This window comes from Plectropomus leopardus, chromosome 13, assembly GCF_026936395.1.
Source record: "Plectropomus leopardus strain MGB_pleo_1.0 chromosome 13, ASM2693639v1, whole genome shotgun sequence".
In the NCBI taxonomy this organism is placed as follows: Eukaryota; Metazoa; Chordata; class Actinopteri; order Perciformes; family Serranidae; genus Plectropomus; species Plectropomus leopardus.
In genome coordinates this window covers 13,211,821-13,231,064 of record NC_142188.1, presented here as the reverse complement: position 1 = coordinate 13,231,064, position 19,244 = coordinate 13,211,821, and the positions used below count along the sequence as shown (strand labels likewise).

The 19,244-nt window shown below is 39.2% G+C and overlaps 2 protein-coding genes across 2 annotated transcripts; one reads left to right on the top strand and one right to left on the bottom strand.

Moving 5' to 3' along the window:
• Positions 1-10,362, bottom strand: abraxas2 (abraxas 2, BRISC complex subunit). The gene is made up of 9 exons (XM_042501897.2): positions 10,233-10,362; positions 8,440-8,530; positions 7,316-7,352; positions 6,766-6,832; positions 6,094-6,284; positions 4,629-4,751; positions 3,764-3,848; positions 3,545-3,662; positions 1-3,267 (listed from the first exon to the last, which is right to left on the bottom strand). Exons 1-9 carry the CDS (start codon positions 10,302-10,304, stop codon positions 2,702-2,704), a joined length of 1,350 nt encoding a protein of 449 aa, XP_042357831.1. The 5' UTR covers positions 10,305-10,362; the 3' UTR covers positions 1-2,701.
• On the top strand, positions 10,345-16,846 carry eef1akmt2 (EEF1A lysine methyltransferase 2). Its single transcript, XM_042501899.2, has 6 exons — positions 10,345-10,529; positions 11,674-11,739; positions 11,959-12,073; positions 12,489-12,596; positions 14,278-14,494; positions 16,543-16,846. The coding sequence occupies exons 1-6, from the start codon at positions 10,417-10,419 to the stop codon at positions 16,638-16,640; spliced, it is 717 nt and encodes a 238-aa protein (XP_042357833.2). The 5' UTR covers positions 10,345-10,416; the 3' UTR covers positions 16,641-16,846.
• Positions 16,847-19,244: the final 2,398 nt, after the last annotated feature.

The window sequence follows — 19,244 nt, the reverse complement described above, 5'->3', positions numbered from 1 at the left end:
TCACATATGCATGTCTCATTTATTATCCTCCACTTTAAGAACCATATTGTCTGTGCTCGTCCAAGCAAGTCCTTGGTCTACTTTCGTTAAGTACACAAATCCAGATAAAAGCTGAGAAGTTTGAAGCTGTGCACTGGACTTTGTGCTTTCAGGGAGGTGTTGATGTTGCAATGGCCCACTCAAGGGAAGAAAGGGAAGGGTCACCCCATACAGTAAGAGTACATGGATGTATATTTGTACTATGTTGGAACTTGAAAGGTAGTATAGGATCCTAACAATGTTAGTCCTTTCACTCTTAATACTAGCGGCCCTCAGCACCAGAACCCTGCTGCTTTCCATCCTGGCCATCAAGTCAGGCTTAAACCTGGGGATGCCAGAGAGAAAGACTTAAAAAAAGCAATCATCAAGGGGCTGAGGGCAAGGATTAAGAGCGGGGACCAACATTGAGAACTGCTGCTCTATAACCACCACAACACTCAACTGAGACAGGCTTATACAGTAAGTGCTGTTTAAATGCTACCCCCCCCCCCACCCCCCCACCCTTGTCTACTATACATTCATTATATATTTCCTTATTGTATTCCAGTACTCAAAGGAAACCATACTCCTAACAAATTGATTTTTGTCTTTTAACATTGTGTGATTGTGTTACTCTGGGTGATTATTAAGTAACATTTTGAGTGCCAGTTCCCGATAAGTGATGCATTGGCATTACACATCAGGGCAAATGAAATGAGGCGAAAACATGACATACAAACAGGACGTGTAAATAAAGCGGAGCTTGTTCACAAGGCAAAGCTTCTCCCACCACGTCTTCATTTGTGAGTGCAACCTGCTGATGTTAGACGTCCTCCATGCGCAGTGCAAATGTCTGTCCATGCTGAATATAACAGTGTCTAGAATTGACCTGTTCATGCAAGGAGGCTGTCCCACATCCAGCACCCCATTCAATCCACACCTCAGTACTCAGTTGTCTTTAAACGGGCCATGTCAATTATGTTCACCTCTGAAATGCAGGAGGTATCAGATTCCCTCTGACTTTAAATTTATGATTCCAGTTTCAAAAAATAATGAATCAAGCTGCAACCATGAGATGCAGATCTGCTTAGAAGTTGTCAAAGTAAGTAAAACAGGAAAACGGCTTAGGGAAGCAGTTAGGGATGTTTCAGATAGACAAAACACCACATCACAGAAAGGGAGGCAATATACCTACAGGACTTAAATAAAAGCTGGAACTTGATTATTGCAAACACAACTCAGTTAAAATTGTACTCCTGAAGAGAAATCTGTGAATGTGTGCAGATAGAAACTGCCCTGAGTGAAAGGCACTGTATACTGAAGCAAGATCATGGCGTTTTTATCACATTATCCAGGTCCATACACGTAACATTGACCCAACCAGGCCAGAATACATGCAGTCTGCAGTCCGCTATGCCAAGACAAGAAAGGTGATCGCTTGCTCTGTTCCCAAGGTTACAATTCACACACTACAGGGGGTATCAGCCTTCTATTATGACTTTAATAGAGAAAAAGTCAATGAGAAGTGAGCTTGAAGTGGTTATATGATCACGGTCAGTAGTATTGGAGACAACCAGCACTGTGAAGTTGAAGTAGCAGCCAGGTTTTTATATGAAGAACAAACAGATGCATTTTTTTTAGTGGTAGCTCTCTGTGTTGCAGCAGCAGAAGGGAACCTTAAGCATCTGGTTAGTAAAGCTACAGTACATTGTGTTTGCCCTGTGAGCCCCATACATCACACAAAAGCTGAGCCGAGTTTGGCTCAGGGTGGTCGAAGAGGACTACTCAAGTGGCACAACATGACAGCATTGGTATAGCACAATAATAAAGAAATCTTAATTTTTGTTAAGTGCAGCAAAGCGCATACAATTTCAGTGTTAACCAAGAGGAACAAGACATTGACATTCTCGTCAATCAAATTAGATTAACTATTAATCTGACAAAATATATATATTTATATATGTATATATAAAGCACCCATAATAGAAGTGGCAGAGTAAATTTTGTTTGCAATCTATTCTTCATCACTTAAATAGGCAGCTGTATGATTAATTTAAGACTGTGGAACATGGAAAAGAAAATCTAATAAGTCCAAAGTCAAATGAGACAAATGTGCATGTTAAAGAAACTCTAGTTACATATTTCTTTTTGAAATTAAAAAAATAAAAAGTTATCAACCATTTGCCTAGTTTAAAAAAAAAAAAAAAAAAGAAAGTTTGAAGGCCGCAAAATATTCTCCTGTTGCTTGTCTTTCATGGTTTGTTTAAAAGAAGGCCAAAAAAATAGTGCAAGAGGTAATGCAAGAGTGGGTGCTCAAGAGTTGGTGATGCAAATGTGAAAAAAGATACAGAAAGCATGTGGGGGGGTTTGTCTTTAAGGGAGCTGAAACATCCACACTGAAGTACCTAGACCGACCCCATCCGGAAAAAAAACAAAACAAAACAGAGGTCTCTTTCCCCAAAGTGAGATACACCTGTTCAGGTGCAAAGCCTAGCAAAGTTTCCCCTTAAAATGGAGATCAGACTAAGACAAGAAACACTTACGGGACACCACCTGTGCATGCCTTTCACTTTCAGGACTGGCACTTCTTTTGTCTATATTAGTCTATCTTTGATTGCTCGAGATGCCCACCTCTCAAGGTGCATCACTTATTTGTGTCCCGTACACACCCTGCGGCATGTTTCTATGTGGTCTGTGAGCCACAAGTGTCCCCATCCGGACTAAGGGCAGCTGGTCGACCTTGTGTTAAAACGCTTGGCAGATGACCGGCCTCACTCACTAAGTTCTCATATTCGCTACTATCCTCATCTTCATCGTCGTCGTCATCCTCATCATCTTCATCATCTTCCTGCCCTGCAGCTTGTCTGTCCAACGAGTCAGAGCTTGATCCGTCACCGTTGCCAAGGTATGGGGTGCTAGGAGCGGTGACGGGATTAGAGGTGGCGCTGAGGCCCAGGCCCAGCCCGAGACCCAGGCCCATCCCCACCGGGCCGGGGGTGGGGTGTCCTGGAGAGCCTACGGCTTGGGGCCGTGGCAGGAGAGCAGCACTGGTAGGTGGGGAGGAAGAGGAGAGCAGAGAGTCGTCCTGGGACAAGAGGTCAGAATAAGATGGGGTGTTGGGTGAGGTACTGGGCCGCTCTGGAGCAGAGGGAGTGTGGAAAGTTATCCTGGAGAGAGGGGAAGCCTCAGAAGGTTCTGTGTTTTCCTCTGGCATTGGATGGGAGTCTGCATTTTGGGCCTCACGGAGCCCTGTGGAACAGAGAGAAAGATATAGCTTGTACAAAAGGTACAGCATGTGTACATTTTTGCAGATGTTAGCACAAGAAGTGAGGAAATCAAGTTTGGCAAGTTGACTGAACAAATATTTAAAAAAGGCCTGAGGGAAAGGGATCAACTCAGAACAACTTGAGCTTTTCTTGTTTTTGTTGTTTTGCATTGATCTGAACCCCATTTATGTTTCAAACCAGCAAAAATTTGAAATTAAACAACACAAGTCCAGTTTATAGAACCCAAAATGAGCACATACGTCTCTCCTCTTCTGCTGTCTTGCGTTTCCTGAGAGCAATTTGCTGTTTAAGTTTGTTCACATCCTCTTGAATTTTCTCCTTCACACGTTCACTTTGTTCTACCTCCCCACACACAGCCTGAAAACAAGACAAATGGGGTGAAAACACACACAAAAAGGGAACACAAAGCCATTTAATGAGCAATTTCACTACGTCTCAGGCAAAATCCACCAGCTCACCTGCACTTTATCTTGCAGTGCGCTGTAGACTTGGAAAATTGTTCGGATATCCTTCATCACACCATCTTTGTCAAAGAATTCAGCCCTGGAAAGATATTTACCAATAAATAGATCCATTACATCATTCAAGGCATAATAAATCACACCCTACAGTGCAAGCTCACCTAGTTTGTTCATTGAGATCAAACATTTCAAAAGCATTAGAGCGGTAAAGGTGTGTAGTGGGGAAACTGTGGCTGTCTTCTATATCATAAATCAAACTAATTCCACTGGCTGTCACACTAAAACATCAGTTGAATGAGCTCAGGTGAAAATAAAGTGATCTTATCAGGAGCTGGAAAGACAGGCCTGCCTAAATCCCCTGCAGTTGAGCTGACACTGACACACAGTATTCAACATTTTTTATAACGGAAAGTGAAGGTCTAAGTTTAGACACAAAGACACATAAATACAAACAGAAGCATGTGCGGCCTGTCACATATCAGCTTTCCACTGCAGGCAGTCACCCGCACATGTATGTCGATATCACTTACACACTAGGACTACCACACACATACAAATGTTGGATGATCTGAGGATGGATACCGCAGAGGAGTTTAAATCCCCGCCTGCAGCGCACCCCATCAAACAGAAAAGTGTTTGTAGAGGGGAAGCGACTCCCATTGATTAGTTAAGGCCCAACCATGGAGGCAATGCTCATGTTATGCCCTCAAGGTGAAGCTACAGTATGCTGTCAGGTGAAAACAGGTGGCTGCAAGCTCCACGCATATCGGAGTAGACATATGGCTTTCTAAACTCTTCCTGACATCAAAATAGGAGCTAGCAGTGACAAAGGTGCAGTGCAAGGAGAAAGTCCAAACCTTACCCATGCTCTTTGATGACCTGGGTGTAGTTGAGTGAGGTGTTGGGCACTGAGGAGACTTTGTATTCCTGCTGGCTTGTGTTGCCAAGGTTTGGGATCGTGAGGGTGATCCTCTGGTTGTACCTACTGAGAGAAGAGGACCAGTTAGTATCATTAAAATGTGAAATAAAGTACGTTTAACGTTTTCGGAATTTAATACTATGCCCAAATTCAAATTCAAACTTTTGCATTTCTTTATTTAATGAGATGAATTCAGGTGTCTTTAAGTGATAATAATGATGAATCTCTACACAGTTATCATTTCAAACTTTGTGACTTTGTGAAGTGTTGATAATGTATCATTTACACATTTTTAAAAATCCAGCGACACAAAATTTGTCATGTCGTACTTCGTAGTTGAGGGAGAATATCACACCTGTGCAAGGCTATCAAAAACAAAATCGAAACCAAGTAGGATCAAAACCTTGTCTTGATTAAGCTTTTGTGGCATGGAGAGATTGTGAAGCAGTTACCTTTTTTTCTCATGTAGAATGAATGAAAACTTCATACATGTTAAAAATGGAATTTTATTAAAATCTACATTATGACTTTTGTATTTTATCTCTGCTTACAGTCTATTGTATTTACTGTCTATTGTCTTTTTCTTGTTGCCATTGCTGTTCTGGATGTCTGCATGTAATGCTTAGGTGTGTGTCGTTGCTTCAAGCTGCTTGCATGGCTATTTGTGCTAAAAAGCAGTATGTTGTTTCATGCTGCTTGCATGGCATTGTGCTAAAATGTTGTTTGTTGCTGCTGTGTTATAGTTTTGTACTGATGTTCTGCTGTTTCTTGTTGCTTTGCGTGACGTGTATTCCGTCTTGAGAATTTCTGTTTGTTATTGCTATTGTTGTCTTTATGGTTTCCTGATGTCATTGTTGTGTGAATTATATCATTTTATAGGTTTCAAAACATCTTGCCAAAGAACTACAGTTGAAAATTTTCCAGCTGGCTGACACAGGCACATTTCCAGAAATGCTGATTAATGTGTGTTGTCCTTACAAACAATATGCACGACTTGCAATGCCCCAGTCTGACTTTCTCTCTCTCCTGATACCTCAACTCAGGAGGTTATTGAACTCATTTAAATCATTATTCTGTGAGGTAATATGAGGGCAGGGACTAAGTGAATGTAACTACTGGCAGAGACACTGACTTGTTTAATGATGACAAATAAACTCTATTTAATTGTGCATTGCTTTCACAATAATTTTTACCAAATCCACCTAATAAGGGTATTATCTGCCATGATACCAATCACATTGCAGCATCCCAAAAAGAACTTAGATACAGAGTAAAGAAAGAGGTTGGAAACTATATCTCTGTAAAGCCAAAGTTTAGAAAAGAGTAAATATTTATTGATCACACAATACTGTGACAAGAAACCGTGACTGTGTGTGTTTGTCTATGTTGGCCAACATGCAGTTATTACCTGCGGTTAGGTCTAAAGAGCACATACTCCAGTGCGTGCGTGGAGCTGTTGGCGGTGGAGATGAAGCTGAAAAGAAGGAAGACGAGGTCGGGCACACCAAGCAGCTGAGTCAGCTGTTTGTGGATGATCTGTTCCCTGAACGACATCTGCTGCTGCGTGTTCCTCCGGAACCGGTACCAACCAATGACATTCTGCATGGCCGAAGAAACAAATCTTTTAAAATGTGTTTAATCCAGTAAAGTCTCACTAAAACATCCCGATTATGGAAGAGGTAAAAAACAAGGATATGATATGTAACATTAATAAATATGAAACCTGTACAACTACTTATTATACAACGAGGAAATGTGACACCATTCATTTCAATACAGTGGTACATGTTGTTGTATAGCATTATATTTGAGGCCAAAACTGATTAAATCAGGACTTTACACAAGGCTAAACTCAATTTATATTTTGAGATACACCAGCTAATCACACTTTTACTTTGCAATCACTCATTAGTTAAACTTAAATAAAACTATAAAACTTAAATTAAAATTATGAAAAGTAAAATTCATGTCCAAGCTCTAAGGATTCATGTTAGTGTAGCCTTGATTTAAAGATATCACTGACATTCCACAGGTGTGTGTGACATGTATGCCAAAATGACAATAACAACATTTCACTCACTTTCCGCCTATCTTTAAGAATGCTGTTGAGATTTTCTTCTTTGACCTTGCCTGCGTAGTCATAAAAGCTGATGAGAGAAAACAAAAAAAAAAAAAACAAATAAGTTCAAACTGACTCATCATGTTACTCCTCCTCCTCTGCCTTGGCCTACTTCCTATGACCAAGCCTGTCAGATGGGGCCATCTACTGTCCAAAGTCAATTTAATTCAGCCTGTGCTAAAACTGATGTAAGGTAAGTAATGTATTCATTTAAACTGTCAATATATTTACAGTGACCTAACCTACAATACTCTGCACAAAGGCCGAAACATCAGTATTACAATACATGCTAAGAGATCTTAATCTCATGCATTGGGCAACAACAGCTCCTGTAAAAGACAACAGTTTTACCTTGTTACACATGCAAAGTTTTATGTAAGACTATCCTAAATAAAATTATCATGGCAAACTGCTGTGTTTTTCCTTTTAAAGCAGCGTCTGTTCTACAACTATACATGAATGATAATTAATGATTATAGTAGCTGTTGAGAATAAAAAGCTCTTATCTTACCTAAATAACTGTGCACAAGGATCATGGTTATGGATTTCTGTTGAGAACAAACAGTGACAGATGTTTAAGTTATATAGCATAATACATGCATATCTTTAAAAGGCACAAGGCAAAGTGCAACCCCACATGTGACATTTAAGGAAAAAAAAGTACTACAACCCACTGTCTTTCACTAATGTTTCTTTATCGTATTCATGACAATACCCGTAATTTATACTGCCGAAAAATTAATGTTTTGGCTCAGTATATATGACAGTATATCTGCACCTGTAGAGCAGTTATGCTTCTGTTAATGATTATGTTACATTGGCTTTTGGTTTCAGTTGTCTGAGTTTATAATACAAATCACATACCAAACACACTTGTATTTCAACCACTTTAAAGGAGGTCATTAGCATAAATCTGCACACTTCTGCGACTGAAGCAGAAGGATAAGTGCCCAGCAAAAAGCTGCTTATTGGCATAATTTCTTTCCTAGTTGCATATTAACATTCAGATGCATCCAAGCATGCTTCTCCTAATAGGACTGAGGGGGCAGAGGAGAAATTCAGGAAGCAGTAAACCAGGCAATTTACATAACTGAAAAAACATATTCTACAGTTACAATCCATTATCCACTATATTTTTAACATATTGCCAAAGTTTGGCAGGTTAAAATGTAATACTGATCCCTGTGGCTCTGCTTTAGTTTTATTGACTGATGATCGCTTAAAGTGAGTCGACCTCCTTCTTTAAATGTCTGATATTGTCATGAGTCTGCTTGACTGATAATAAAAAGACTGCATTGGAGTGACTATATTTGTAAAGCACGTGTTATTAATAACATTTACAATGGCTCATTTCTACTCTTCTAGTCTTCAACATCAGGACCCCGACGATGAAGCAGCTAAACTGATTAGAGCCATCATTAATACTTTTATTATTATTATTTTACACCTGTACCTTTCCTACTGTAATACATCAATATGTCTACTCTGAAAAATAGCGATGCAATTGTGATCCTGTAAACATCCACACTGTCTCTTTAGGCCTCTTTTACAGACTGGCACTGATTGGTTGCTGCATATTGCTTAGAAGCCAAAATGTTTTTGTTTGTTTGTTTGTTTGCTTGTTTCAGGGCTTACCTACTACCTGGAGCAATTCTGCACTGCTGATCTGTGTGTCACTGATGCTGACAGTCTCTTCTTGCCTTACATCTCCTAATAGGAAGCCCTCCTGTGCAAATACATTATGACAAAAACCGTGGTTAGAGCACCAATGTAGACCTGAAAGAAGGAGTCCATTAATCAGTTAGTTGATCAACAGAAAATTGCACATCAGCATATTTTTAATCAATTTATTGTTTTGGGGCACCCAGCAGCTCAGTTCGTGGCACAGGCACCCCATGTATAGAGGCTGTGTCCTCGCTGTGGCCACAGGTCGATTCTGGCCTCGGCCCTTTGCAGCATGTCATCCCCTCTCTTTCTCCCCTTTTCACGCTTAAGCTGTCCTATCACAAAATAAAGGCAAAAAGCCCAAAAAATAATCTTAAAAAAATAATCAATTAATTAATTAATTGTTTAAGTCATATCGGGGTGAGAATGCCCAACACATTCTGGTTACAACTTTTCAAATGTGAGGATTTACTATGCTCTGTTTTGTACTGATATGAATTGAGAATGTCTGGGCTTTGTTGCTGTTGATCAAACAAAACATTCACTGTGAAGACATCACGCTGAGCTCCGAGAACTTGTGACAGACATTTTCACTATTGTAGGGGATTTTATACACTTAACAATGTATCAATTATATTAAAAACAAAGACTGGTTTATCCCTTAAAAAAACATAAATTGTAGCCTAACAGCAATATAATGTGAGATACTATATAGAATAAAGACCAGATTAATAATATTTTCATGTAAATGTTTTGAACATAATTGAGTGCATAAAAAACAATATACTATCGGAAGCACTGACTCAAATTGACTCTTTATTCTGGGAGTATGTTATGTCGTTAACTTCTTTTAGAAAAGTGGCAGCAAATAACAAACAACTGCGCTCCATTAACTCTTTTTGTCTACGTGGGCTTGTGTCAGGAATGCAGGCAAACTAGTAAATAGCAACTATCCACCTGCCCGGGCCGACTTTTAAAGTCCTGACAAGAGGAAAAGGCATGTAAACAGCGCTGACGTTAGCTTCGTATACTCTAACGCTTTAGTTTCTTTATCAAACACTGACCACAAAGTATTTCCCCTCGACTGCGTTTCTACAACGAGCACACAAAAGCCCACAAAAATAATATTTCTACACGTCAGTCACTTTGTTAGACGGTATTGACTTAAATGAAACAGAGATTAGCTAAGTGGCTAACTAGCTAATCTAGCAATGCAGACACGAAAAAACAAAAAAGATTTCATGCAACCTAGTAAAGAAAATCACTGCGCTGTGTTAAATTATTTTATGGCACACGAAACTGTAATCAGATGACAGCTGGAGGTAGCTGTAGACATTAGCGGCACCAGCACACGGAAGTCACTTGACTTGGCAGCTTAGCTAACATGCTAAGTAGCTAACTGTGTATTTCCTGGAACTCCAACTTTCCCAACAGGTATTTCTTATGTTGATATAGCACGTATTCTTATATATGGGTCTTTAAATTTAATTTTATAACTGGATAAATGACACATGTGCAGCTGTAACACGAGTTTATGTTAAAATTAATATTCAGGTCTTTATGTTGCTGTTGCTACACAGTCTGATTGAGCCATACCTGCCGGTAAATAGACGGAACCAATACTAGCTAGCCAGCAACAGGATGATGACACTGGAAAACAACACAAACTAATGGCGCTGATTAACGACAGGACACATCTCCGAGCTACGCACACTATAGCAACAATTGCTTAATATTTTGTCAACATAATTTTAGATACTTACATGATCTGAGTTGCTGTTTGCGCTGTGATAACACACAGAACTAAAAGTATAACCTGAAATGGATGCCGCCATGATGGAAACATCCCTATCAATCCCGATGCCCCCCGCGGTTGCAAGCACGCTCCTCAGACGCAAGGTCTTCTGGGAACTGAAGGCAAACGACTTGACAGTTTTTTTCTGCAGCATGGAAGTCGCCACAGATAGCGTGGACGTGGAAAGTGGAAATACTTCTGATCAAGAGGACGACAGAAGCTCAGAAAACGATTTCGGACCTTCAAAACTCGGAACGAAAGAATAGTAAGTAGTCTTGTGATCATTTACTAACGCTATGATTGGTTATTCTCGTCAGGCTCAACGGCTATTTAGCTACAACAACAGAGCTAAGTTAACTGATATAACTACTTATTTAGGGCTTTTTATCCACCTTGCAATACCACAATAAGTACTTAATATATAATTGATAAGTCCAGCATGTAATGTTAAGAGCAAACTTAATTGTAAGTCAGAAAGCATGTGCTGTTAGGCAGTTAGCCTAGCTTTAAATGGGCAAATGCGTGGACCCTGTCTGTTTAAAGATTTAGAGTTGCAATTTTGTTATCTTAGTTGCCCTCTCTTTATCAAATGTAATGTTTTCTGTCGCCCTGGACAAGAGAGGGCAGCAGAAATTATGGGAGCTTGCAAGAGAAAACCTTAGATATTAGGGACTGTTCGTTACTCGTAAATAACCTTATATCCGCCAAACCCTGCAAGTGGGTTTAAAAAGCACGTTTTTTTTCTTAAACATCTCCCAAATGTATTTATCCTAGTCTGAATATTTTAAATGTGGCTTTTGGTGGTGGAGGCAGGGTCATCCATTTTACCACCACCTAACAATGGGGAGAGCTCTTTAAATGGAGTGAAATCTGTCAAGCCAGCAGCAGAAACCACTTGTTGTTGGTCTACAGGACTTAATCCATGGTAGCTTCCCTACTTAAAAGATAATTGCCTATCTGGACAGTAATGTTCATAATATGATTTTGTTGAAGCCTGATCAACACTCAACTCATCAATCTCCCTTTTTTTGTTTGTGTTTGTATTGGACATGTGGTCATGGTGACATATGCGCGGTTCTGGCATATCTGCAGATACGATACCCATCAAATGGTTTGCAGACTTCGCCTACTCAACGCACCACAGGCGAATGCTGGTGTGGAAATGGTGCAGACCCACTGTCACTCAGGGAAACTCAAGGAAAAATATGTTTCGCTCCTGGGAGGGTCATGATAAACAAAGTCGCACTCCGGCTACCCCCTACTCTAATAAATAAAGTACAGTCCCTTAGCAATGTCTGTAAGCTTTGAGTCAGGCTACTTGAGTTTATTTTTGTGCTACACTTTGTGATGTTTCGAATATGTCAACATGTAATCTGTGCTTATTGTATATTGTCTGTCCTTTTCTGCAGTTGGGAGGATACATACCAGAAGGAATTTGAGACATTCAAAGACATTGGGGATGTTGGTGAGATATGGTAATTATACATATAGTATTTACGTTCAGGCATGGTCATTGCCAGAACTAACCCAACATTTATCACTGGTTGTGACAGCATGAGTGTTTGTCATGCCAAAATGTGATGGTTTCTAATAAAACATGTTATTTCAGTAGTAGTAGTAATAGTAGTAGTTATTTCAGTCTCATTCTCATACATCTCATTCCTAAACTCTGTATGTGTCCGTTTTCTTGTCAGGTTTGGTGAGGAGAGCATGAGCCGTGTGCTGCGGTGGATGGGCAAAGCTAACATCCCAGAAAATGCTGCCATTCTTGACATTGGCACTGGAAATGGAGCCTTTTTAGTTGAACTGGTGTGAACAGAGTAAAAATACTTTTTTGTACACTATTATGTTTTTTTTAAATACACTTAATTTGAGTGTTCTTAAAGGGCGAGTTCACCAAAATCACAACACATCACAAAAATATAGCAAGCGTCTGTGTATTATACAGGGTAACAGGTATATGGAAACACTCATTGTTGTATTTCAAAGCTTAGAAAGCCAAAATCCAAATGCCTTCAACCTCCATTTTATTCATATGTTTGCAGATGTCTCAGCAATCTCAAAAGCTTGCTAAATGTTACCTGCATGATCACTGGGGGTTGAGTGGAAAATATTTAGTTGATCTGAGCCTTTAATGGATAGTTTGTAAATTACGACTAGTTCTCAGACATTGCTCTAACAGTTGATAACCTTTTTTCTTAATTTGTGGGTTTTTTGTGTCAAGGTGAAACATGGATACAGGAATCTGACTGGTATAGATTATTCTCCAGCGTCTGTAGAGTTGGCCAGAAATGTTCTGCAGGCAGAGGATGTGACGGATGTCTCCGTAAAGGTGGGTTCAGTTATGTTTGTCATTAAAACTTGACCATACAGTTAACCTACACTACAAAATACAAAATTAATCACCTCTATTCCTAAATGTCAATGATACAATATAGCTTTCAGCATTCTGTGAGCCGGCCTGGGAAGTTTAGAGGAAACTCTCCTGTGTTTACCGTGTGGGGGAGTTGGATAGGAAGAAGGCCCTGAAAGTGATGGAAGTCTGCCCACCATTCAGATTAAACCACCTCAAATGAACTGGCAGGATTTAACACATCTTCTAACATATACATGCAAGAAAAACAAGTTATAAATGCCGGCCAGTCTATAAGGGATGTGATGAGTGAGTCTTCCTCACCTGTGTGCATAATACAGTTTCAGATATGTTATATGCATCACACACCTATGACTGTGTGTGCTTTGCTTGGACAGAAAGCCTTCTACTGAAGTCAATATTGACTTTAGCCGGACAGGGGGAGCACAGTGGTTGTGTGAGTGTGTATGCGAGGGAGAGAAGTGGTATGTTGGTTTTTCTTTAATACAGCAGAATGCCAAAATAGTTTGTGTGTGTCCATGTGCAGCCTTGAATTGAGTCTGAGGGAGTTTGAGGAGTTTCAGCCACATGAGAAAAAAAAAGCTCCTTCAGAAGGTCTTATCTCAAAGGTCACTCTTAGTCTCAAATCTATGTCAAGCCCTTGACATTAGTCATCGTCTACTGCTGCTTTGAGTAGTCACCTCCACACATTCTTTCAACATCCTCTCTGTTTTTTATTTCACAGACTCACATTCAAATTGAACTGGGGTCAGTTGCAACAAAATCGATGCTTCTGTCCCTAGTGAATCACTGTAAATCATTTGTCATTAATCACACATTTTGTGAGCCACGGTCTGTGAGTATGTGGCTCTCGAGCTCTCTCCAGAAATCTAGTGTCCTGCCCTCTGTCCAGATAAAGGGCTCCTTTCACTGATGGTATGGTAGGTCGGAAACCTTTGCAGAATTAACTGCTGTCATGTAGGCAGCTGGGATTTAGTTTAACGTTAACCAGTGAGGCACAACACATTTCATCTAGGTGGATGCTGAAAGATGTCTTCTGCAGACGACTTAATACTGGGTGTCTGCAGGTCTTCAAAGTTTTAAAATATCTTAAATTCTATTTTATAAATTTTAGGCCATAGGTGTTATAAAAGGATCTTTAAATGTGAATTAGTGAGTTCATAAATCCCACAAACATTTTATCTCATTTTAATTATCTTTTAATTAACTTTTGTCAAAATGAGTCAAGCTCCTCTCTGCAAAAGCCCAAAATGCTGATGTTAGAAACTAAAAAACTTCACAACCGCAAACTTAAAACCTACCACTGAACCTAATACTGTATTTGTACTTTGTACTAACAGCGATCTGTAGGCAAAATGTAGATATTCCAAAATAAAAGCTGCCTCTGCACGGGGCCACATATATACTACTCACCTGCAATTCTTAAATAGGAAAAAGATGATCATTCTTACAAATGGTTGAAATTATCTTGAAAATACCTTAAAAAGCATTAAATGCTAGTGTCTGATACCTGTAGACAGCCTGTATATAGTTAACCTACATCTTAGAGTCACACTGAACATTAGGCGCCACATTGTTTTTGTGCTGTAGGATTCATAAACAGACATTTTCATACCTTCTCACTTTTTCTTTATTTTAGGAGATGGATTTCTTAAAATGTCAAGGAGAGCTGAAAGGTTTTGACCTCTGCATTGACAAAGGAACATTTGATGCTGTAAGCTTAAACCCAGACAACTCCAAAGAGGGCAAAAAACTCTACGTCCAAACTCTGAAAGATGCACTTAAGGACCAAGGATTCTTCTCTATCACTTCCTGTAACTGGACAAAAGAGCAGCTGCTAGAAAGATTCAGTGAAGGTGAGGAGAAACACTGAAATCATATGTTCATTTTTTACGAGAGAGCAGCTTAAGGACGTTCTTATCAGGGTGTGCTGGATCAACATTCAGCCGCAACAAACCAACTCGTTTCGAAAGGCAATTCTCTGTAAACCTGAACTTTGATCAGACATGTAAATTAGGATTATGTCAAGTCATTTCTTATGCATTGGATTACCTTGCCATTGCTCAAGAACATGGTTTATTATTTTCTGGCTGTCTGCAGCAGTTTATTAATCTTTTTAAAGTATTGCAAAAGGTCTGTTACGCTGAGTTTAATTTATTTAAATTTATTCTATATTACAGTAATATTTCACCAACAAATGACCATTTGTAAATCAATCAGTACGCATTACCTTGAATTCCTGAAGAAAACTTATATGCCTCCACGGAAAACAGCAGACATTGTTGTCTCGATTGATATGGGACCACAACAATAAAGTTATATCAAAATGTTTGTTTACAAACTCTCACACAACTCTTGCATGATAATCCAAGTGTCATTATCCAGTCGTATGCTCAGTGCTTCCCTAACACACGCATTTTTGTGCAAAAAGAAATCTCAATATTGGAATCTGGCTGTGAAGAGAGCATAGATGAGTTTCACTGTCAGTTAAGTTTTGAATAGTATAAGGTTTTAGCAAAAATGCGTGTGTTTGATAAGTACTAATCAATAAATCAGTATATTCACGTCTTTCATGGAGGCATCCAAGAAAAAGAAAGTTTTCCTCAAGGTAATGTGACATAAGTTATTGATTTACAAATGGTCACTTTTTGTGTGAGGTATTTCTTTAATAATTACACATTTTGAAGTGTCTATTACTGTTGTACAAAAGTGCCACACACTTTGGAAAATAATTTAAGCAATATATGAGGTTTTGGTCAGAATCAGTCCGTGATGCAGATAATGAAAACATTAGGTCTCTGGTATTAAAACAGCTACAGGCTTTACATTTTGTTAAATTAAAAACCTACTCTTATGGCTGCTGCTCTGACTAACATTCATACCTGAGCTTTGAGGTAATGGATATTTTAATACTGCACATAAAATTGTCCCTTCTTTTGGAAATCAAGTGTATTTGTCACTGTTACCAAATGAATATGACTGAAAGGCTGCCTCGAGGGAAAACATATTAAATATCTAAAAATATATATAACATGTGCTTGTCATGTTAAATGTTCCCTATGCAGTTTTTGACCTCTAGTAGCACTATGGAGCTGTTTTTTTGTATGAAAGGGTGCCTGTTTTGTTTATCTCGTGCATGTGTATGAGGGTGGAGGGATACACAGTCCTGCCAATGGTTTCACACTATCCCACTGATTTACAGGTGTTGGTAACATGCCAAGATATGTAGCATTGTGCAGACAAAGAGGAAGGAAGACTGCTATGTTGTAAACATGGCTGTAAACAATGCTGGATTTAAAAATTGTTTTTCAGAATTGGTTATGCAAATATTTAATGAGTAAGAAAGAACATTTGACATGTGCGTTAAAGCTCAAGGATACACACAATGGGTTTAACACTGAATGTAAACATAACTTATGTTTGTTTACAAGAACACTCCACAGGGCACCTTTAAGTGGATAAGTGTAGTGTTGTAAAATGGTTAAAACGATGGAAAAATGTGTTGATTTTTGTTGTCTGACCCACAGTCCAAACACAGACACAGTTCCACAACTGCGACAGTTACCTGGCAGGTTGTTAAGCTGCAGGCAACAACAGCCTTGTAAAGTCAGAATTTCGGCAAGCTTCCACAAGTTGTCACTCCCCTCAGTGTAATCACTCTGGAGAGCCTGCAGGGGGCCAAAGGGCCTTGAGATCTCATCTGTTACACTGACAGCAAGTCTTTACTAGGCCCCAGGAAGCGCCACAGATGGTGGATGGATAGTTTTTGACTCACAGTTCTCCTTCTAACCCCGCTGTAGCCGTAGTCAACAAGAAAGGATTCCAGGCATCTGTGTTTAAGACACCATGTTGCTGTTTTGGCAGTATTTCTTAACCTGCACATTTTCTATGTGTTGCCTCACAGGATTCGAGTTTGTGCAGGAATTGCCAACACCAAGTTTCCAGTTTGGAGGCAAGACGGGAAACAGTGTGACAGCACTCATCTTCAAGCGAGTACATTGAACCACATTCCCAAGGGATACTTGTTTTTTTTTGTGCCATTATTTCTGCATTTTTTTCAGTTTATTGCAGGGAATCACACTACCTGTGCAGTCTTTTTATACAATACCTCATTGTATAGTATTCATTTTTTAAAACTATAATGGAGTAGACATACAGTATAACTGACTGAAACAGTTCTCTTGAAATAAATAGTTTTTGTTTTGTTGCCTTTGTATTAAATTTGCCTTAATCTACAGTGGTTGCTAAAAGCACCGTTGTATGACATTGCTCTGTAATATTTATGAAATATTTTACACAGGTGAGGCAAGGCAGCTTTATATGTATAGCACATTTCATACAACAGGGCAATTCAAAATGCTTTACAGAACAATAAAATATTAAAAAATATAAATTAAAGGATAGGGACTCACAATAAAAGAGTGAAGAGGAAAGGCAAAAGCTAACATTAATTACTAAATCATTTACAATTTAAAAAAATCATCATAAAAAGGAGCAAACGTGCAAAAAAAATAGATGCAGAGATAAAAATACTATTTAAAATGATTTAAAATTAAGGTTAAAAATGAGTTTGCAGTCATTACTGTGGGGCTTGTATAATGTCGTTCTCAAGGTTGTTTTAGTTTTGTGCTGCATTATAATAACAAAATCTGCTTTACAATGTTTTCTTCTAACTCTTGGGACGTTCATTAGGCCAGCCCCAGATGTCCTCCGAGTCCTAGAAGGTTCATATGGTGCAAGCATGTCAGACATATATTTGGGCACCGAGCCACAAAGTGATTTATATTCAAGCAGCGAGATTTTGGCACCAATTCTCTGAGTGGCAGGTAGCCAGTTTATGGATTTTAGAACTAGAGTTATGTGTCCATATTTCCCAGTTTTTGTCAGGAGCCCAGCAGTGTTCACAGACAAGTAACAAGATTGTTTAATTTGATTTCAGTTTCAAAGTTGCCTTAAAAATTGTGCTACATGTTGGAATGCTCTGAGCAGTATCTCATGCAGTAGCCTGGAAAGAGTACTGGAGTAATCTTGTATTACATTATCTTTATCTCACTATCAAAACTTTCACTGCAGAAATACCCAGAGGCATAGCACCAAATTCTGGGCCCTATGCATAAATGCCTCTGTGGGCTCCCCTTCTTTTCCTCTCTTGAGCCATGCCTTTCTCTGCTTCTTTTGAATCTTATTTCTACAAAGTCACTTTGCTTTTTTCCCTGTTCTTTCTACTCTGATTTTGGAAGACATGACTGTATACGTTGCTGCTGCAGCAGCAGAAGCTGCCACTCACTTGGCTTTAGCTGTGTTTAGGGGGGAAGGTTAAACCATTTTGTGCCTTTAAGGGGTAAGATTGACTTCAGAGAGCCTCCGGTATTTCTTTTTAAATACAAAGTTGAACTGAAGATTATTGCTGAATAACACAAACAGCTGACAAACAGGTAGTGTGCAATTCCATTCAGGATATTACATTCAGGATTCATGTGAAATGTTTTCACGTGAAACCTTTTACTTCTGAATAACATGAGTCCTCTTTCATGTGTGAACTCTGCATATGTGTGAACCCACAGACACTTATTTGACTGTAATATTACTTTCCTGTGGCTACTTTTAGTAATAGTTTAGGTAGACATTACCATTATTTATTTTCTCTGTTTGATTTGATTGGCTACCACAGGCCTGTGGGCTAAAATTTCTTCTATATTCATTCTATAAAATGGCTAAAAGCGAAAGAAGATACACATGATAATTTGTACTATAAATCATCTTAAAGCCCATGAAGAATTACTTTGCAAGGATCCTGTTGAGTGTCCTGACCTTGAGTTTGAAAACCACTGTTCTGTCCTACCAGGTAGTTAATTGCATCATGTGAAAAATAGCCCGTACCTAATTGGCTAAACTGTTGGCTAAACTGGAAACCAGCAGAGCCGGGGGTCCTGAGGACCATGATTAAGAACTTCTGACATAATGAATAAACAAGAGGCCATGCCTTCTGTGGAAGACAAGCCTGTCTGCCATTTCCTTTCTCAATGGCATCATTAATAACTGTCAAACTCTGGGTCCTAATTGCAGGCCGGGCCAGGGGGTCCATGGGAGCCATCGATGTTGAGGCACGCTGTTGAGTAAACACATGGAAGCTTTACAAGAATTACTGCCTGGAATTTTACAAGGCTCTGGATATCCTGCCTGGATGTGCATATTATGCCCACGTTTACAACTCGCACAGAGATTTTCCCATGTAGTTAAAGCTCCATTAAATATCCCCTCCTTTACCTTTGTCAACATTCACTCAACTGTCTTTACAACATCTTTTTAGGCGGGTCTTTGAGTGTTTTTAGCGTCGATAGATTTTACTATGTACTTAAGTTACCATGTTGAATATTATGCAGCCCACTCATTCCCCTTGCACAGGTGATGTTGCTAAGAAACAGACTACACTGCAATCCTGTTTGCCTGAGTAAAATCATGCCTTAGTTGGTCAGTTTTTCCATGAAACATCATTCCTAACAGTGGATTGCACTTGAATCAGAATCAAGTTTATTGCCTTGTACTGGTTCACATACAAGGAATAGGAAGGGATTTTGGTTCATATAATGGTGACAATAAACATAT

Coding starts and splice junctions, on each gene's coding strand:
- eef1akmt2 (XM_042501899.2), top strand. CDS start 10,417: ATGGAAGTCGCCACAGATAGCGTGGACGTGGAAAGTGGAAATACTTCT. Junction 11,740..11,958: donor GGGGATGTTGGTGAGATATG/GTAATTATACAT, acceptor TTTTCTTGTCAG/GTTTGGTGAGGAGAGCATGA. Junction 14,495..16,542: donor GCTAGAAAGATTCAGTGAAG/GTGAGGAGAAAC, acceptor GTTGCCTCACAG/GATTCGAGTTTGTGCAGGAA.
- abraxas2 (XM_042501897.2), bottom strand. CDS start 10,304: ATGGCGGCATCCATTTCAGGTTATACTTTTAGTTCTGTGTGTTATCAC. Junction 8,531..10,232: donor CAAACAGCAACTCAGATCAT/GTAAGTATCTAA, acceptor GTATTTGCACAG/GAGGGCTTCCTATTAGGAGA. Junction 3,663..3,763: donor CACTGCAAGATAAAGTGCAG/GTGAGCTGGTGG, acceptor TCTTGTTTTCAG/GCTGTGTGTGGGGAGGTAGA.